At 55.6% G+C, this 21171-nt stretch overlaps 1 protein-coding gene across 1 annotated transcript; it reads left to right on the top strand.

The window, feature by feature from the left end:
• Positions 1-1707: 1707 nt before the first annotated feature.
• On the top strand, positions 1708-21160 carry LOC111522907 (chondroitin sulfate proteoglycan 4). The gene is given in 26 exon segments (XM_026448331.2): positions 1708-1763; positions 2354-2450; positions 3355-3373; positions 5346-5509; positions 7174-7321; positions 7324-7612; positions 7614-7974; positions 7977-8072; positions 8075-8193; positions 8195-8219; positions 8221-8748; positions 8750-9733; positions 9735-9975; positions 9978-10171; positions 10173-10706; positions 12284-12506; positions 12509-12765; positions 13354-13548; positions 15129-15327; positions 15429-15560; positions 15700-15773; positions 15775-16085; positions 17940-18524; positions 18613-18811; positions 19970-20179; positions 21143-21160. Coding segments are annotated over 26 exon segments (6258 nt in total).
• The last annotated feature ends 11 nt before the right edge of the window (positions 21161-21171 follow it).

The following is a 21171-nucleotide window of genomic DNA, read 5'->3' as shown; positions in this document are numbered from 1 at the left end:
ATCCATCTCCAAGCTCACGTTGGCAGGATTCATCTCAGAGGTGTTGGACTGGGCCTCCTTTTCTAGATGGCTACTGGTCAGAGGTCTTTTGCAATACCTTGCCATGTGGGCCTCTCCATAGGGCACCTCATCACATGGTAACTGGCTTCCATCAGAGGGAGCAATGGAGAGAACAGGAGAAGGGTGACCAAGGCAGGCATCATAGTCTCCTTGTAGCCTCACCTCAGAAGAGATGTTGTTACTTTTGCTGTATTCTCTTTGTTAGAAGTGAGTCACTAGGTCCAGGGTTGGAAGTTTTACAAGGGTGTGAATGGCAGGAGGTGAGGGTGATCGGGCCCATTTAGAGGCTGCCTGCCAGTGTTGAAGAAAATTGTTGACTTCTATGAGCTGTAGCAGCAGACAGTGCTATGCAAGGAGAATGGTTGTCTCAGAAGTCCAGCGCCTCATATGGGTTTTAATGTGTTGCCTTTTCCCCCTGATACATTTTGTTTAAATCCATGGTCATCTTGCCACTTAGTGGTGTGATTTAATTGCATATTTGAGTTAGTCTGTACGTAAACGTTTAACACAGGTGTCTCTGTGCTAAACAGGAATCCTATTCATCTTCTTCACCACTATGGTTTGTGGCCTCTGATGAGCCAAATCTGATATCAGTTCTGGAATGTCTAGAAGATACTAAGAACAACAATTCGGTGAGGAAAGAAGCCAAGCTATTTTCTCTTTTCCTCATGAACATTATATTTACAAATTAAATGTTAAGTGATAATATGATATAAAAGCATGATTAATAACTATAATCTTAGAGGAATTAAAGTCTGGGTGTTTTAAGTCCTGCAAATCTTATTTACTACCTGGTTTCTCTTTATTATTTCCCACATCTAAACCTTAGTTTAGGAATTCAGGATCTCTTTTTCCCTGAATTCTAACCGTTAAGCCAACCAAGTGTTTTGGGTAGCGACCAGTAGCCAAGGTGGGAAGTAGAAAAAAGACCAAGGTGGAAGTGAAGGCAGAGATGGAGAGAATGACACCAGAACTAGTGGGAGGGAATTGCCTTTTCTTTCAAGGGTCTGTAAGTCTGCAGTAAAAGTCAAAGGTATTCTAATAGGAAGTTTTGTTTTTTTCTTTAGTATATAAAGAAGTATAACTTCCCATTTTGCAAAAAACTTTAGAAACCTTTTTTTCGTGATTATAAAACTTAGAAAGAACCATTATTGAGACCAGTAGTAAAATATAAAAAAATTAAAATCTCACGTAATTTCTCTACCTAATATAACCACTGTTGACATGATGACTAGTTTCTATCAGTATGTTTTTTTTTTTTTTGTTATCAAAGTACATATATCCTTACAGATATGTTTAAATAGTTGAGGTCATATTCTATAAATAGCCGGGTGCTGTGTAGTCCTAGCACTTTGGGAGGCCAAGGCAGGCAGATCACGAGGTCAGGAGTTTGAGACCAGCCTCACCAATATGGTGAAACCTCATCTCTACTAAAAATATGAAAAGCAGCCGGTAGTGGTGGCGGGTGCCTGTAGTCCCAGCTACTTGGCAGGCTGGGGCAGGAGCATCGCTTGAACCCAGGAGGCAGAGGTTTCAGTGAGCCGAGATCGCGCCACTGTACTCGAGCCTGGGGGACAGAGCAAGACTCCATCTAAATAAATAAATAAATACACTCACACACACACACACACAGATACACACCTACACATGGCCGACCGCCTGGCCTCTAGCGCTGGAATCAGTCCTCGTGCTGTCCTTGTGGAGTCTGTGGCCCAACAAGAGGAAGCTCTCCCCTGACTTTGTCCCTCCAAAGTGCGCCACCTCCGGTGAGCCTCCCTGTCATGTCTAGCCTGTGGACAGCCAGCCACCGCCATCCCCCTCACCCCCCCAAGCATGGGGGTGCTGTGCAGGCAGCCGTGTGGCCTGACAGTCTCTACCAGTCCTGCTGTCCCTTGATTGAGAATCAGACCCATTTCTGGATGACAGAGAATGTGTCCTCTGCTGGCTGTGTTCTCTGTGGAACTTGGGAGGGGAAAGGCCAAACCATTTCTAGGGTGCTGTTGGGAGCGGTGAAAAGGTCACACCCTTTCCAAGGGACACTTTTCCTGGAAAGCCCCTGGAGCTTAGCTGGCTCTTATCCTGTGATAAGCCAGAGGCTGTAGTGGGTGAGGGAGCAGGAACCCTCCTCACCCCACCCAGTGGGGTCCTGTGTACCTCTGCCAGTCTCTCACTTGGACTTGCTGCTGTCCTCTGAGACTGCCTATTCCTCCCTCTCTGTGACTCTACACCACCATCACCTCCTCCAGGAAGTCTTCTGGATTGACTCCTAGCTTATTAAATCTTTATCCTGCAGACCCTCTCCATTCAAAGCCCCTCTTCAACTGCCCCCGCCCCTCACCACCTCCAAGACAGAGATTCTGGGTTCTTGCAACTGCAGCCCCTCAGAGAGTGTAAGAGGGGCAGAAAAAGGAGGTCAGAAGGTGGGGGAAGCGGCGCTGTCAGAGTTTCCAAAGCCCTGGCCAGCAAGGCCTCAGAGGCCTCTGTTGGGGTGGGGTCCTGACAGGCTATGCAATCCAGCAGCACAAGGCAGCCTCTGTGAGCCCCTCCCGCTCAGCCCCACGGGAAGCAGCAGGGCCCAGCCCCTCAGTGGACCCATTCAGACCCCAGCGCTCTGGAAAGTACCTCTGTTTCTCGCCACCGTTCCACTCTGGCCAAACAGGCTCTTCTCTCTTCTGCTGGGAGGGGGCTGCAGGCAGATGGTTCAGTGGTTAGAGCCAACCGTCTCCTTCAGTTCCTGTTTGGCCCAGATTCCTGACGTTGACCATGCCCTAGTGGGTGTACATATACCTGTAGTGCAAGGGTGGTGTGATGGTTAATACTGAGTGTCAACTTGATTGGGTTGAAGGCTGCAAAGTATTGATCCCTTGGGTGTGTCTGTGAGGGTGTTGTAAAAGGAGATTAACATTTGAGTCAGTGGGCTGGGGAAGGCAAACCCACCCTTAATACTGGTGGGCACCATCTAATGAGCTGCCAGTGAATATAAAGCGGGCAGAAAAATGTGAAAAGGCAAGAGTGGACCAGCCTCCCAGCCTACATCTTTCTCCCCTGCTGGATGCTTCCTGCCCTCTAACATTGGACTCCAAGTTCTTGAGTTTTGAGACTCGGGCTGGGTCTTCTTGCTGCTCAAACTTGCAGACAGCCTATTGTGGGACCGTGTGATTGTGTAAGTTAATATTTAATAAACTCCTCTATCTATCTATCTATCTATCTATCTGTCTGTCTGTCTGTCTGTCTATCTATCTATCTATCTATATCTATACCTATTTCTATATATCTCTTATTTTGTCCCTCTAGGGAACCCTGACTAACACAGGTGGGTGGGCACAGGGAGATGTGTCCCCTTCCCCGTGGGTGCTGGGTAGGTAAATGTTTAGCAGTGGGCTTTCTTGGGGAGAGGGAACCCTGATTTTCAGTATTTGCCTCTTTGCCTGGTATAAATATTCCCGCTGTGGGCAGTATCACCTGGCTCTCAAAATTCCTGAAAATGCAACAGTTGGCTTCTGGCAGCTGCTGTGAGCTATTCCAGCCAGTGACGGTGGTGGCTCCATCCTGCAGGGCCATGTGCCCCCACCCCTTGTGCTATGGCCTCCCTCACTGTGTTTCGCTCTTAGGAATCAATGTCTTTGCAGATAAGGCACCCCAGTAGGTGGCCGCCACCTGCAGTTCCCTGGTCTGTCTCTTGCTGGCACCAAGCTGTGCTGTGCCTGCTGAGCCTGCTGGGCCGCCCCTGTGCAGATGGTCTGCGGGGCTTACTTGATTCCCTTAGCTTCCCAGACAAGGTGCTGGTGTTGCCAGCAGTGCTGGCAGGAGGAGGGGATAACTACAGGGGATTTAACTCAGCCGGGGGGCTCTTAGGTGATCTTTCCTGGACATCTCTCCAGGTGGGGCCGGCTGCCCTTAGGGCGTAGACATCTCCAACTCCTCCAATGGCTGAAGCTACTTCCTCGAACAGATGGCAGCTGGCTTAGGCTGGCCAGGGACCAGCACATGTGAGGCCAGTACTGGATCACCCTATCAAGGCCATCAGCCTATGCTTGTTCTTGGGGTTTGAGGGAAACTCAACAGGGATGAATCATGGTTTTTAACCTGTGTTTGTCTGCCCCCAGCCCTGGACATCTATCTGCAGGCAAAGTCAAAGTTGTATTTGGCTCTTATCACCACAAAAGGCATAGACCAGAAATTATGGCAGCAGGTTGGAAGTCAGGGAGGCTGATTTGGGGAAACTGCCTGGAGGAAGCAGCAACTCAAAAGAGGAGGAGTCCCAGTGTGGGACAGAACGGGCCTTGCATGGGAACCACTAACCCCAGGTAACCCCAGACATGGCCTTCTGCCTAGTGAGACCCTCTTTGGCCTGCCCTGCAGACCCTCAGCCCCTCCTAAGCCCTGCCTTCAGCCTCAGCCTGAGTGGTGGCCTGGGGCAGTTGGGAGCTCAGCTGTTCTCATTCCTGGTTCCTTGGCCATGATGGAAACAATGGGGCTGGATCTGACTGCTCAGCGGGGACTGTGAATAGCTCTTCAGCAGAAAGCAGTAGCAGGGTTAATGGAGGAAGTGTGGGCCCACTTTGGTTTGACACTGCATATGGTCCCCATCTGGCCTCAGAGCCTTTGCTCCTTGGCAAACTGAGGCCAGTAAGCTCCCACCCCCACCCTCAATGGCAGCTGAAAGAATGACCTGATAGAGAAGCGGGGATAGGTGGGCTGCACTGAAACCATCCCCAGATCCCAGCCATGGCCCCAGCCAATCCATGGAGGCAGGGCATGGCACGGCAGGTGCTGCACAGGAGCCCAAGCACAAGGGCACTTAGGAGAAGGAATATCAGCAGGAATCCGTCTGGACTGGGGGTGATTCTCCAGAAACTCCATTCCTTGGGGCTGTGACCACCAAGCCAGGTGATCAGGCCAGTGAGGTTTCCCTTTGGGCTGGGTCAGGGAGCCAGACCTGGGAGGGAGACTCCTCTGGGGCCCAGGGGAGGTGAGTCAGAGCTGGCGGAGGCCTCTGGCTCCAGGAATCTCTAAGGAGGAGAACTGAGTTGCTGGGAATTTCTGGGTCTGACCTCCTGCAAAGTCAACATTTGGACTGGACACAAGGTGAGGCTGTGCCTTCTGGTGCCAGGACCAAGGAAATGCTGGGATCTGGGCAGTGCTCAGAGGCAGCACCATATAGCAGAACCATGAGGGTGCACCAGCACGAACCCCTTTCTGCAACCCACCCGTCCCTCTCTATGGCACCTCGCCTCCTCCAGGCAAGAATCTGAGCCTTGACCAGAGCTCCCTCTCTCACACAGCTTCCTTCTTCGGTGAGAACCACCTGGAGGTGTCTGTGGCCACGGCTCTGACCGACATAGACCTACAGCTGCAGTTCTGCACATCCCAACCTGAAGCCCTCCTTCTCCTGGCAGCAGGCCCAGCTGACCACCTCCTGCTGCAGCTCTACTCCGGACGCCTGCAGGTGAGTGACATCCCCCTGGGATGGGGGTGAGATTCCTTCTCTAGCTTTGAACCCCAGCTGGCTGTGTGACTTTGTGTAAGTCACTTTTATCTTGGGGTCTCAGGGTCTCAAGTTCTCCACCATGGGATGGGCAGCAGCAGCCCAGAAATGGTAAATCCTTCCTGAACTGGCTCTGCCCATCGGCTCCCTCCAACCATGTTTCCCACCACAAGCCCTCCCTGGCCATTTGTGCTCTGACTGCACTGAACTGCTTTCAGTTCCTGGCCATCTTATGGTCACTTGCTGCCAGGCCTTTGGTCACTACACTGCTTCTGCCAGCTGCATGCCTCACTCATTCCCTGCACCTGCCTAACTCTAGCCTCTCCTTGAAGTTTCAGTGTGAGCATTCCCTCCTCCTGGGCGAGGCCCCCTCCTGAGCCCCCATGACCCCTGTGCATCCCTATGGCACTGCACCAGTTTCTCTGCACTACCACTGTCTGTCCACGACAGTAACAGCACCAGTACTGCCTCAGCTTCATTTTTCCATTTCATCCTTCAAGACACCACAAGCTTTATTATCAAGGAGTCTTGTGGCTCGTTCTTGAGTCTTCCCCCATACCATGAAGAGTTTAAGAACCCAGGGTCTTAGTCCAAATTTGGGGCAGGCTGGGTGCAGTGACTCATGCCTATAATCCCACCACTTTGGCAGGCCAAGGTGGGAAGATCACTTGAGCCTAGGAGTTCAAGACTGGTCTGAGTCACACAATGAGACCCCATCTCTATTTTAGAAAGAAAAAAACTAAAAAACAAATTTGGGGCAACCATCTCCTTCCACACCCCAGTGAGAAGAGGACTAGGGCTTGGTCAGTCTGCTGCTGTCATTGCTGCTCACTGCCACAAGGTGTCACTGTTGAACCCCAATGTGGTGCAGTCTGTCACTGATGGCTGCTGAGCTCTGTGGGTACAGTGATGCCACACCCCTACAGAGATGCACCATACCAGGACTCCAAGATCATGGCTCTTATTGTTCTGGTTTTGCAGTTCCCATACTCTGCCACCACCTGTTCTAGCATCTGGGAGCGCCATACCAGCTCCATTTCTGGTGTCATTGTCATAGTGACAGAACTATGTCCTTCATCTGTCCCTGAGATCTCCCTCCACCATAGGTCAGGAAGCTTTTGTTTCCGAACACAGAGCATCTGCCTGGGCTCCCTATCCCTGAACATTTAGCCTGGCTTCCCTCAGTGACCTTGAAAAACTTTGCCAAACTCAGGGGGACTGATCAAGGGATTCTTAGTTATCCATTATCCCAGGGGTGAAATCTAGATTCCAAGACAGTATTTCTGGCGCCTCTCACTCAAGGAAAGAGAAGGAGAATTTAAAAATACAGGTTGGGTTTCTAGAAGAGCATCTTGCTATATGTCAGTTCCTTGTGGGCAAGGAGCACATCTGATTCACATCAGGGTCCCCAGAGCCCATTCAGGCCTGGCCCAGAGTTTCCTTTGGTGAGTGTTTGGAGGATGAATAAAGAGATGGCAGGAAGGCAAGAGGAGTGGCACCAGAGGCCCTTGTCCTAGGTTTTCTGCTCTGGGGCCCCAACTGTGGGGAACCCACTGTGTGTTTTATAAGGGAAGTGATGGATTCAGAGTGCTGCCCCCCATCTCCCATTCCCAGTCTCTCTTCAGGTGAGACTTGTCCTGGGCCAGAAGGAGCTGAGGCTGCAGACCCCAGCAGAAATGCTGCTGAACAACTCCATCCCCCACACTACTGTGCTGACTGTCTCAGAGGGCTGGGCCACATTGTCAGTTGATGGGTTTCCGAACGCCTCCTCTGCAGTCCTGGGAGCCCCCTAGAGGTTCCCTGTGGGCTCTTCGTTGGGAGCATTGGGAGCCTTGGCCTGCCCTACCTGAGGGGAATCAGCTATCCCCTGAGAGATTGCCCCTATGCAGCCACCCTCAATGGCTGCAGCCTCCTCTGGCCTCTGACCCCCGACATGCGTGAGGGCTGTGCTGAAGAGTTTTCTGCCAGTGAGGATGTGGCCCTGGGCTTCTCTGGGCCCCCCCACTCTTTAGCTGCCGTCTCTGCCTGGGGCACTCAGGATGAAGGAACCCTGGAGTTGACACTCACAGAGCCAGCAGGCACCCTTGGCCTTCCAGGCAGGGGACCCGCATGGGGACTTCATCCATGTGGACATATTTGAGGGCCACCTGTGGGCCATGGTCGAGAAGGGCCAGGGTACTGCATTGCTCCTCAGCAGTGTGCCTGTGGCTGACAGGCAGCCGCACAAGATCAGTGTCCACATCAACATTCACCAGCTGGAAATCTCCATGGACCAGTACTCCACATGTACTTCGAACCGAGGAGTCCTCAGCTACCTGGAGCCACGTGGCAGTCTCCTTCTTGTGGGGCTGGTTGCAGAGGCCTCTTGTCACCTCCAGGAATACCGCCCCAGACCTGACATGAGCCGCCAATGCCTCCCTGCTGAGATGGCTGCATGGAAGACCTCAGTGTCAATGGCCAGAGGCGGGGGCTGCGGGAAGCCTTGTTGACACACAACATGGCGGCTGGCTGAAGGCTGGAGGAGGTGAGGAGTATGAGGATGATGCCTGTGACCATGATGAAGCTTGCTCCATGCTAGCCACCAAGGCTTGGCTGGCCATGGAGCTAGCTGAGCCATGCGTGCCTGAGCTAGGGCTGCACCCTGTCTGCTAATTTCACCCAGCTGTTGACTTATCTGCCCACTGGTGGTGGCTGAGGGTGGCACAGCCTGGCTTGAGTGGCAGCACGTGCAACCCATCCTGGCCCTGATGGAGGCCGAGCTGCGCACATCCCAGGTGCTGTTCAGCGTGACCTGAGGGGCATGCTAGGGCGAGCTTGAACTGGACATCCCGGGTGCCCAGGCATGAAAAATGTTCACCCTCCTGGACATGGTGAACTGCAAGGCCTGCGTCATCCACGATGGCCCTGAGGACACCTCTGACCAGCTGGTGCTAGAGGTGTCAGTGACGGCTCTGGTGCCCATGCCCTCATGCCTACGGAGGGGCCAAAATGACCTCCTGCCCTTCTAGGTTCACCCTGTCAGTGACCCACCCGGCATCATCTTCCCACGTGGCAGCCTCATGGTGTTCCTGGAACACACACAGAAGCCACTGGGGCCTGAGGTTTTCCAGGCCTATGACCTGGACTCTGCCTGTGAGGGCCTCGCCTTCTAGCTCCTTGGTACCCCCTCTGGCCTCCCCGTGGAACACTGAGACCGTGGAACAGCCTGGGGAGCCGGTGACCGAGTTCTCCTGCCGGGAGTTGGAGGCCGGCAGCCTAGTCTATGACCACCGCGGAGGCCCTGCACAGCACTTGACTTTCTGGATCAGCAATGGACTGCACCCCCACCGCCTGGCCACGCTGAAGGTGGTGGCTGTCCAGCTGCCCATACAGATCCACCACAGCACAGGACTGTGCCTGGCCCCGGGCTCTGCCATGCCCATCTTGCCCACCAACCTGTTGGTGGAGAGCAGCGCCGTGCGGCAGGATGTGAGCGTGCTGTTCCGCATCGCTGGAGCCCTGCAGTTCAGGGAGCTGCAGAAGCAGGGGGCTAGTGGGGTGGAGGGTGCTGAGTGGTGGGCCACACAGGCATTCCACCAGCAGGACGTGGAGTAGGGCTGCGTGAGGTACCTGAGCACCGACCCACAGCACCACGTCGAGGACACTGTGGAGAACCTGGATCTGGAGGTGCAGGTGGGCTGGGAAATCCTGAGCAATCTGTCCTTCTCAGTGACCATCCAGAGAGCCACAGTGTGGATGCTGCAGCTGGAGCCACTGCACACTCAGGACACCCAGCAGGACACCCTCACCACAGCCCACCTGGAGGCCACTCTTTAGGAGGCAGGCCCAAGCCCTCCAACCTTCCACTGTGAGGTGGTTCAGGCTCCCAGGAAAGGCAGCCTTCAACTACAGGGCACGAGGCTGTCACGCAGCCAGGGCTTCACCCAGGATGATGTACAGGCTGGCCAGGTGACCTGTGGGGCCACGGCACGCACCTCATTGGCAGTGGAGGACACCTTCTGTTTCTGTGTCACAGCTCCACCATATTTCTCCCTGCTCTGTACCTTCTCCATCCATACTGGCGGTGACCCAGACATGCCTGTCCTCACCAGTGTCCTCGTGGCTGAGGATGATGAGGGTGTCCTCTCTACTGACCAGCTCTTCCAGAGTCTCAACAGTGCCAGGTACCTCTATAAGGTCATGGAGTGGCACCCGCCATGGGAGGTTGACTTGGCATGGGACACAGGACAAGACTACTATGGTGACATCCTTCACCAATGGAGACCTGTTGTGTGGCCAGCTGGTCTACCAGCATGATGATTCTGAGATCACAGAAGGTGATATCCCATTTGTTGCTACCCGCCAGGATGAGAGCAGTGGTGACATGGCCTGGGTGGAGGTACGGGGTGTCTTCCAAGTGGTCATCCAGCCCGTGAATGACCACGCCCCATGCAGATCATCAGCCACGTCTTCCATGTGGCCCGGGGTAGGTGGCGGCTGCTGACTACAGTCGACGTGGCCTTCAGCAGTGCTGATTTGGGCTTTGCTGATGCCCAGCTGGTACTAACCCACAAGGACCTCCTCTTTGGCAGTATCATGGCCGTGGATGAGCCCATGCAACTCATCTACTGCTTCATCCATGAGGGACCTCAGGAAGAGGTGAGTCCTGTTTGCGCACTTGGGCTGACCACGCTGGATCCAGCTGCAGGTGTCTGATGGGCAGCACCAGGCCACCACTCTGCTGGAGGTGCAGGCCTTGGAGCTCTACCTCTGTGTGGCCAATGGCTGTGGACTCATGGTCCCTCAAAGAGGCCAGGGTACCATCAACACGGCTGAGCTCCACCTGGACACCAACCTCGACATCCGCAGAGGGGATGAGGTCCACTACCACATCACGGAGTGTCCTCGCTAGGGACAATTGCTCCGGGCCACTCAGCCAGCCACAGTCGTCTCCCAGCAGCACTTGCTGAATGGGGCCGTTCTCTACGGCCACAATGGCAGCCTCAGACCTCACAGCACCCTGGCCTTCTCAATGGAAGCAGGGCCAGTGCACACAGATGCCACACTACAAGTGACTGTCGCCCTAGAGGGCCCACTAGCTCCACTGAAGCTGGCCCGGCACAAGAAGATCTACATCTTCCAGGGAGAGGCAGCTGAGATCACAGGGGACCAGCTGGAGGTGGTGAGCGGGGTAGTGGACCAGGTAGAGGGCCTCCCGCCCAACCTCCATGCCAGGTACACATGTGACTTGGGCTGTGGCTGTGGTGGTCCCAGGTTGTGTGTGTGCACGTGTCTCAGATGTGCTCCTGTATATGTTGTGTTCCCAAGAGTTTTTGGGGAGCCTGCTGTACACCCATCCTCCTGGGAGTTGTGTGTGCCTCTAGAGGTCGTGTCCACTCGTGTCCATGGCATGGCTGAGCATGCAGATTTCCGGACCCCACCCAGCCCTACAGAATCTCTGAAGTGAAGCCCAGGAATCTGCATTGCAGTCAGTTCCCTGGGAGGGCATCACGGGTCCTGAACTTTGGGGATTGCTGGCCGTGGAGACAGGCCACTGCACCTCAGACCCCCGTGTATCCCGCTCTCTTCTCGGAGCCCAGACCAGGACTAGGAGGGTCTGTCAAGGGCTTCTGCCCACCCAGGAACCCCACAGAGCAGCCACGGGCCCTCCAGCAAGCTCACTGACATGCCCTATGACCTCAGGCCAGTTCTTGCCTGCTCTTGGCCTTACTCTTCTACACTGCTTATTTCGGAGACCCTTCTGGTCTGCATGTCTGGAGCTTGGGGCCCATGGCAAGCCAGCAGATCTGGCATCAGGAAATCAGGAAGGCTTCATGGGAGGAGGCAGTGTTTGGGCCGGGCTCTGAAGAGCACAGGCCATTGGGAGCAGAGTATGGGGAGTGGTATTCCAGGCAAAAGAAACATTCCGGGCAAAGGCACAGAACGGGAGTGTGAGTTTGGGGGTGATTTAGCCTCTTGTGGATGGCCCATCAGGTGAGGGAGCCCATGTGGCCTTTGGGGCATGAGCTCTGTAGGGCCTGTGTTGGGGGCGCCTGTGCCTCTAGGAGGGGCGGGGCGGGGCGGGGCATGCTCTGATGGTCCTGGGTGGTGATAGCAGGGGTTGGGGAAGATGCTGCCAGCAAACCAGCCACAGGCCTGAACAGATCCTGAGCAGGGGGGCCTGTGTGTGTGCGTATGCACACGTGCATGTGAACATGTGTGACTGCGTCAGTGTCTGATGAAGTCGTGTGTCTGTGTCACTGAGTCTGGGGACATGTGATTACGCACCTCCCCAAGGGAGTGCATCTCAAGCTGTGTGACCAACCCCCTGGAACCATGTGTGGGGTGGGTATAACACGTGTCCAGCAGCTGGGGCAACCCAGTGAAACCCCGTGTCTACAAAAAAAATTTTTTAAATTAGCCGGGCATGGTGGCTCATGCCTGTGGTCCCAGCTACTTGGGAGGCTGAGGTGGGAGCCCTTGAGCCTAGGAGGTTGAGGCTGCAGGGAGCTGTGATTGCACCACTGCACTCCAGCCTGGGTGACAGAGTGAGACCCTGTCTTAAAAAACAAACAATGTGAACAGCTGCATGTCTGGCTGCTGTGTGTGTGAACCCACGTATGTGTGTGTGTGACTAAATGAGCAGTGGTATCTGGTGAGCAAGATCAAGCCTGTTCTGGCTGCCTAGGGCCACAGTGGGCCCCTCTGAGACCCATCTGTGTTCCCTTGTTAGTCCTCATGACCTCTGTTAACCAGGCAGCCCAGGAGGCAGCCCAGAAGGCAGACATCGTTTTCTCAGTGAAGAGCCCACTGAGTGCCAGCTACCTGGTGATGGTTTCGCCTGGCGCCTTGGCAGATGAGCCACCCAGCCTGGACCCCATGCAGAGCTTCTCTCAAGAGGCGGTGGACGCAGGCAGGATCCTGTACCTGCACTCCTGCCCTGAGGCCTGGAGCAATGCCTTCTTGCTGGTTGTGGCCTCAGCCTGGGCGCTCCCCTCAAGGACGTATCGTAGAGCCAGAGGTGCTGCCCACTGTCATCCCCACCGGGAGTGCAAAACTTCAGCGTCCCCGAGGGTGGCAGCCACACCTTGGTCCCTCCACTGCTCCGCATCACCGGGCCCTACTTCTCCACTCTCCCGGGCCTTGGCCTGCAGGTTCTGGAGCCATCCTGGCATGGGGCCCTGCGGAAGGAAGATGGGCCTCATGCCAAGACCCTCAGCGCCTTCTGCTGGAGAGAGGTATGGCTGTGAGAGAGGCCCAGGGGCTGCAGCCCAGCTCTGGGGGCAGAGTGGAGGGAGCTCCAGGGACTCCCAGTCCGGGGGATTATACACGGAGAGGAGACAGGGAGTCACATTTCAGAAGCACCTATGCTTTCAATACTGTATCTCAGGCCAGGCTCAGTGGCTGACGCCTGTAATCCCAGCACTTTGGGAGGCTGAGATGGGTGGATCATGAGGTCAGGAGATCAAGACCATCCGGGCTATCACGATGAAACCCTGTCTCTACTAAAAATACAAAAAATTACGGGTATGGTGGCACGTGCCTGTAGTCCCAACTACTCAGGAGGCTGAGGCAGGACAATCGCTTGAACCTGGGAGACAGAGGTTGCAATGAGCCGAAATCGCGCCACTGTACTCCAGCCTGGGCAACAGAGCGAGACTCTGTCTTAAAAATAAAATAAAATAAATACTGTATCTCCTTTCTTCCCCACAAGTCTTCTGGGAGCCAGAACTTACGATCCCCATTTTCCACCAGTGGAAGCTGAAGCCCTGAAAGTCGGTCTCCTCGTGCACCCAAAAGCAGGGCATCTGGGTCCTGACCGCCAGCCCTGGGCCTGCCCCTCGGTGGAAGAGCAGCTGATCTGCTGTGTGCACGAGGGGAGCGAGACACTGACAGACAGTTTTGTCCTGATGGCTAACGTCTCGGAGATGGACCGCCAGAGCCATCCTGTGGCCTTCACTGTCACCATCCTGCCTGTCAATAGCCAATCCCCCAACCTCACCACAAACTCAGGCCTGCAGGTGAGCTTATTCCTGGGATCACCCCCCATGTCTGCTTTGAGAAAGAGGCTAGTGTCCCCTACTTCCTGCCACAGATCTCCCCCTCTGAGCCTCAGTATCCTCCTCTGCAAAATGGGGCCTCATGCAGTTGGAAGGAGAGATGTGAGATTGTGCTGAAATAAAACACTGGTGGGAGGTTTTGTTATTGGACGTTTGCAATACTGTAGGCAGACTTCTGAGCAGCCACGGGTGGCTCTGCTGTTCCTTTTCCTGTGGCTTAGGACCAGAACACCTGACAGAATCACAAGCCTTTAAGGGCAGATGTCAGGGTGGGACCATTAAGCTTCCCACCTTCACCCCAGCACGTGAAGGCCACGGCTTGGCTCCCCAAACTCCTGCCCTTGTGCCGCAGCAGAGCAGGGCCCCCATTTGGCAGAGGTGGAAGTTGAGGCCCAGACATGGGATGGGACTTCTCCATGGTTGCAGAAGTAGTTCTGGTGGAACAGAAAGGGCATGGCTTTACTAAGCCCACATGGCAGGGCTTTGAACGCCAGCTTCTGGGGTGCGTCCTCCCCAGTCAGCAGGAGTCACTGAAGGTTCCACAAGAGGGCTGACTTGCGCTGTCTCTGACATGGGGCACCGTGGGGGGCTTTGGTGGTCTAGGACGTGCCTGTAGAGGGTGGCCTCGTGGTGCGGAGGCCACAGAAGAATGGGACACAGCGTCGTGGAACCACGGAGTGGGATAGCTGTGTGGCAGCATGGCCACCAGGTGGGACCATCCCCCTGTGTTTGCTCCGAGAGCCCATCGATGGGGCCCTGCCCCCCACACTATGGCCCCTCCTGCCAAGGCTTGGCCTGAGGGCTCCCTAGGGCCAGGGGAGGAAGCCCAGGAATGCCAGAGGGCTGTTTTCCGGGCATGTGAGTCCCACTGTAGCGCTGCCCGCAAGTAATTGACCCAGCAAGACTGGTACCAGGACCTCAGGAATAGGCGCCTGCTCTGCTTGCAAGTGGGAGGCCTGGAAAGGGGTCCCCTTTGCCCAACACAAGGAGGGCCCGTAACTGCTCTGGAAGCCCCTGGGCCCATCCCAGCACTGCTTCTGTGCTGCAGGACAGTGCCAACCATCAGGCCCCAACTCTCCGTGCCTCCCACCCTTCCCTCAGCTGGAAGGAGGGCCCATTTCTAAAATCACCATTCCCACCTGTGCCCAGCCCCTTCCAGGCACACATGGAGGGTCTGAAAGGAGACCCCTGTCCCACGAGTGAGACAGATTAAGGAGCACTGTTGCTCAGCATTGGGGGTTTCTGGGGGTGAGAACTTGGTGAGGGTAAGAACTGGGGCCTTCCTGGGTAGGGGACACAAGCTGGTCTTGAGGGACACACAGGACTAGGGCAGATGAAGAGCAGGGAGGCTGGGCCTGGAGGGTGGCCTTCCCTGGGGTGACAGGGAAGGTGAATGTGGGGAGGTCCTTTTGTGCAGGGGAGCCGGAGCAGCGCCAGACTCGATGCCACCTGAGGGCCTGAGCTGCAGGGCAGCCTAGGGCCGGGGAGGAAGGGGTGGGTGAGTGTGGCAGGGCAGAACCTTCACAGGCCTGTGTCCCCAGATGTCAGAGGGGGCCACTGTGCCCATCCCAACAGAGGCTCTGAGGAGCATGGATGGTTACTCTGGGCCCAAGGACCTGGTCTAGACCACTGAGCAGCCCAGCAATGGGCGGGTGGTGCTGTGGGCGGTGCCAGGCACCGAGGTGTGCAGCTTCACGCAGGCCCAGCTGGACGGCAGGCTTGTGCTGTTCTCACACCGAGGTGGGTGCTGAGGGCCAAGCCTCGGGTTCCTGGTGCCTGCAGGAGCACCCCGAGGTGGGGAGCCAGCTCAGGTCAGTCAGACCCAATGCCCCTGTCGCCAGAAGCCCTGGACGGAGGCATCCACTTTGGCCTCTCTGACGGTGAGCACACTTCCTCTAGACACTTCTGAGTGACGGCCCAGAAGCAAGTGCTCCTCTCGCTGGAGGGCAGCCCGACACTGTCTGTCTTAGTGGGTGTGCTGATTGTGGGCATTCCTGGGTGCTGGGGGCTAGGGCAGAGCTGAGAGTGGCATGCCAGGGTCACGCTGCCTCTCTGCAGCCACAGGCCTGGGCCTGGATCACAAAGGCTGATGGCCCCTTTTGCCTCTGGCAGGGTCCGTCCAGCCACTCAGCAGCCAGAGCCTCAGAGCCAGCTCCAGTGCAGGCACCAACCTCCAGCTTCTGCTCTTACTGTGTGGTGCGGGGTCCCCAGCTAGGTCGGCTCTTCCATGTCCAGCATGACAGCACAGGGGAGGACCTGGTGAACTTCACTCAACCAGAGGTAAGGGCCCCACTCTGCAGCCACCGCTCAGATGCCCCCAGCCTCAGGTGGCCGCTGTGCCATGGACATCATGTGGACATGGGCACCAGCTCCAGCATCACTGTCAGCAGACACTCCCGGGCCTACCATGGTCCAGGCCCTGGTGTCCTGCCCTCCAGGAGCTATCTGGCTGGCAGAGCAAGTTCATCTTCCCAGAATGAGGGAGAAGGATGCAGGAAGTTGGGGATACAGGGCCCTAGAGCAGGGCTGGTGTCTTGGGGTGTGGCTTCCAAAAGGAAGCTATAGCTGGACCTGAGGGTCTGGAGAGGGAGCACCATGTAGGGGCACTAGTGGCACCCCAGTAGCTGGTGAGGGGCAGTGCTTGGTGCGGGAAGGAGTTGAAGGTGAAGCAGCTGCTGGGCCTGTGGGCAGAGGTGTGAGCCTGGGATTCAGATCAGGTGCCAGCCAGAGGCAGAGTGGATCCTAGGAGCAGATGAGCTGATGAAAGGCAACTGAGTAGGCCAAGAGGATGAAGCTGCCATTCATCCATCCTGGTGGCTTCAGAGAAGAACTAGAGTTCTCAGCCATGGATAGCGGCAGACTCTGTGGTAGCTGTGCCATGGGGGCCAGCCCAGTCATCGATGAAATGAACACCTCTCCCCAAAGGCAGAACAGGAGTTGTTCCATAGCAAGGCAGAGCAGGGCAGACTCTTTTGTAGGCCGTCCTGGGCCTACAGTTAGCACCGCTGGTGCTCCCACCAGGAGACTGCGTGGGCATCTGAACCCAGCACATGATCACAGTGAGTTCTGGATAGGGAGCAGTCTTGTGGGGTGCAGAGCTGACTCTCACTCAGAAGCCACGGCATGCAGTACTGCTCCAAGTACCTCCAGAGGGGTCCCCCTGCCAGCCCTTGAAAATGGCAGAGCCAAGGACCTCCTGAGCCTGGCACTCTCCCTCCTGAGAGGTGCAGATGGTATTCAGCAAGTGCAAAGCTGAGGTTTCTTGGGTCTCTCACATCAGCACCTCTGAGGCCTGGGTTCTGTATTTCCCTGGAGCCCCACTCCTGCTGTGGCCCCCTCCCCACAATGAGATATTCATCAGGCTGGTGTCTACAGCTGCTGCTTACCAGTTGCTGGGAGCCTTTGTCAGGAATGCCCAGGAATGAGGAAGGGACGGGACCAGACCATCAGCAACCATCTCGCACTCTATAGTCTCATGTTACTCAGAGCTTCCCCGTTCTCCAGCAATATGAAGGACTAGATTGAATGGGCACCAGGGGGCCAGGCTGGCAGTGTCACCCAGGAAAGCCTGGAAGAGGCTACATGGGCTACCTGGCCCACTCGGGGAGGAGGCCAGGACTGAGTCTTGTCTTGACAGCAGCCCTGTGCCACAACACTGAACTGGGCAGGGAAGGGGTCAGGTGTCCCCACTTTTCAGATAAGGAAACTGAAGCTCATGGAGGGCAAGTAACTGTATTCAGAGCACATGGCGAGTAAGAGGCACAACTTCTGCCTGCAAGTCTAGGATTTCCTTCACCAGAGGACACTGCTTGCTCCCCGGAGCTCAGGACCCTGTGTTTTGTTTCACTCCCACCCACAGGGCTCCTGTATCCAGGCATCTGCTCCAAGTCCCACTCCTGGAGGTGGAGGTGGGAGGATCACCTGAGCCCAGGAGTTCCATACCAGCCTCGGCAAGATAGTGAGACCTTGTCTCTACACAAAAAATCTAAAAATAGCTGGGCCTGGTGGTGGCACGTGACTGTAGTCCGAGCTACTTGAGAGGCTGACATTGGAGGATCACTTTGAGCCCAGGAGGTTGAGGCTGCGGTGAGCAGTGATCACTGTACTCCAGCCTGGTGACAGAGCGAGACCCTATCACCACCCCCACCCCCGCCAAACAAAACAACAACAACTGAATAGACAAGTATCCTATTGGCGTGATAGGTCCTGAGTCCCCTCCCAGATCAGTAACACTGGACAGGTGTCTTTTCCTCTGGACCTCGGTGTCCCCATCTGAGTGCCAAAAGGCAGTGGGGAGGTGCATCTTCCAGTTGAAGCGGTGTAGAAGCCGGTGTGAAAAGCCATACTCCAAGGGGCTCCAAGTCCAGCCACCGTCCCAGCAGGGCCCAGCACCGCAGCCAGTGCGGCACAGGCATCAGGTCCCCACCTTCTTCCCCGATTGCCCACGCTCAGACCACAGAGTTCATCATCTTGGAGCTGCCGGCCAGTCTGTACTCATGTGGGGACCAGAACACACGGGTGGAGCAGTTGGCAGAAGAGGCACAGCGGCGCGACGAGATGCTGCGCATGCACCGCATGCTGAAGGAGGTGCTCACCGTCATCCGGGACATCAACACGACCACCGTGAGCCTGCCCATGAGCCTGCAGGTGGACGACTCCTGGCTGCAGGTGCAGAGCGTCCTGGATGAAGGCAGATACCAGGGCCGGTCCCCACGGCCCCAAAGTCCCCCAGCCTGGGCCGCCGAGAGGAGTGCCAAGGGGGCAGTGGCGTGGCCCCTCACCAGGGTGGCTCCCACCTGGAGTGAGAGGCGGAGCTTGCCAAGGAGCACTGGCTGCGGGGTGGGGTGGAGCGGAGCTGGGCTGTTGGGGCTGCTGGGGCGGGGCTTCAACTCTGGCGACCTCATTGGGGCCTGGCAGGGAGGAGCTTCCGTGCGTGGGTGTGGCCGGCACTGGGCTGGGGCGGGGCCTCGAGGCGGAGCCGCCCATTTCTCCTGTCCCTGTGCCTTGCTGCCTGTCGCCTTGCAGGTCGCCCAAGTCCAAGCCCCGGGATGCCCAGCCCCCGCCATGTCCCCAGCCCAGCCTGGGTTGCGGGCCAGCTTCTGGGCTTCCTCCTGCTGGTCTGCCCTTGGGGCAGTGCCACCCCATATCCTCCAGACCAGAGGCTTCCCCTGATCCCTTCGAGCCTACTCGCCAGGTGCTCTCATGCCCCACTCGGGATCACCAAGTAAGTAGGGGCTGAAAGCAGCCAAAGAGGCTGCTGGACGGGTGTGGCCGGGAAGGAAATGGGACTGGATTCCAGAGCATCGGACCTGGCCGCCAGAACTGGCCATCTCCATCCAAGAAACTGGGATGGAGAAACATGGCTGCCGGAGTCACGTGTGGCCGAGGGCTGGCGGAGCCTGTCCCCCAGGGAGGGCTGAGTCCTGGAGGTAGTCGTTTTTGAGGAGAGGGCTGTGGGGCTCGTCCCACCTGCCCCCTTCTTTCCAGCACTTAGGTGGCACTTCCCTCTATTTTCACTCTTGGCCGCCCACACGTTGCATCCCTCATCCTTTCTTCTCGCCGTCCTCCATTCTCCATTCTGTCCAACTCCTCCCTGGGAAACCTACCTCAGGTCTGAGAGTCTGAACCTCGAGATGCTCTGGGTATGTGGATTTCCTTCTGCTACCCTGATGTCCCCACATCCAAGTCCTGACTCCTTTGAGCCATCCCTGGGGGTATCGGGCCAGTTGACCACGGGAGCAGAGGCCAGGCTGTGACTGTGTGACTAACAAGGTGTGTGATGTGTGTATGGGTGAGCACAGGAGTGTGAGAGTGTAAGAGGGGCACCCAGGCCTGAGCTAGGACAGAAGCAACTGGGGAAGGAGCCCAGGGGCCACAGGCAGTCTGATTTTTTCTCCACATCTCCCCCCAGCCCCCGACCCTGTCTAAACTAATGGGGTAGTGGCAGCTGCAGGGATGGGAGTGACTGAATCCTACTTCACTCCCAAAGGTTTCCAAGGAAGAGCGTTCTACTGCAACCTTTGGCTTGGCCTTGTTGACCCATGACCCTCTTTCAAGGACATTCACTCTGATTTCCAGTGTGCCCTGTTTCCACTGGCCATGTTCTCTAAGGAAGAACAATAGCATCTGTTTTTGTGTCCAGATGGCTGGAGAGTGGGGCTGTGGGTCCAGCGCCCATATACAGAAACGAAGTAGGGATTGGGGCTTGCCCTATGACATGCTGATGACCAAGTTACATGGGTAAAGGCAAGCAGCACTGGACAAGAGCACTGGACTGGGAGTCCAGAGATGCTGCTTCACCCTGGGGCTTTAGGCAAGTCCCTTTCCCTCCCAGAGCCTCAGTATCCCTTCTATCAAATGATGATGTTACCGCCTGGGAAAGGCTGTCCCCACCCCGCCCCATCCCCCTCACCCCTCATCCCTCATCCCCGTGCGCCCCGTGCGCACCCATTTCTGCTGGTACAATGAGTCCAGAGCATGCGCGCGCTTCCGGCCGCCCCCTCCTCGCCTTGACCCAGCACTGCTGGACCCGTGTGGTCTGTTCCTCACACTCACGGACTGGAGGCTCTGGGCAGCACAACCACCAACTCTGGTGTGTGTTGAGGGGGGGCGGGGCACAAAACCACCAACTCGTGTGTGTGTGTGTGTGTGTGTGTGTGTGTGTGTGTGTGTGTGTGTCTCCCAAGGGAACAGCACTGCTGAGTTCAGCTTGAGTATTAACTCATGGACTGTCAGCAAAATATAGTCACCAAAAGGCTATGGGCTGTTTTGTCTTTTGCAGTGACATCATGTTACTCACGTTTTATGTTTTTCAGAGTTAGTTTCTGTTTGTTCTCAGTTAATGTCCAGCTCAATAGATTGTGTAAGTAGAATACGCCCAAACTGAAAGTCACCTCCAAAAAATATAGTGAAAAATATGTCACCCACTTAAACTGTAGTTGAAAATAGGTACCCATTAGTTTTGTGTAGCCAACACTGGATACTGGGTAAGGGCACAGGATCCCATGGCTAGACTGCCTGGGTTCAAGTTCTGATTTAGCCACTTGCTGGCTTTGAAATGCTTGACAGCTTTAAGCCTCAATTTGTTAAATTTTTTTTTTTAAACTTAATCCCAAATGTGATAGTAAGTCTCAGTTTCTTGATCTGAAAAACAGAAATTATTCAATGCGAGTGTATGTGAAAACTTCATAGTTTTTACAGCCACTATCTGGCTCAGGAAAGTCCTCAGCTTTAGGGGTTAAAGTTTTAAAGGCCAATTTAAAGTTTTTCAAGCCACTGCCTGGCTCAGGAAAGCCCTCAGCTTTAGCCATTATTAGCACATTATTGTTGTGCTGGCTACACATGCATTAATGAGGCAGGAAAATGCTCAAGGATAACAACCCAGATTATCTCATCAGACCGAGCATATGCGTGCATGCTCGTGTTTTAGCTCGGAGCCATTTGTCTAAAAGCCTCTTGAACTCAGAGGCCCAGGCAGTATCAACTTTTCTTTGCAGTGGAGCCATCACTTTTGTTAATCAATGAAATTGACATAACACTCTTTTTTTCTTTTTAGCACCAGCCATGTGCGTAGAGCTAACTGTG

This window comes from Piliocolobus tephrosceles, chromosome 6 (assembly GCF_002776525.5).
Source record: "Piliocolobus tephrosceles isolate RC106 chromosome 6, ASM277652v3, whole genome shotgun sequence".
In the NCBI taxonomy this organism is placed as follows: Eukaryota; Metazoa; Chordata; class Mammalia; order Primates; family Cercopithecidae; genus Piliocolobus; species Piliocolobus tephrosceles.
This window is presented reverse-complemented; position numbering and strand designations above follow the sequence as displayed.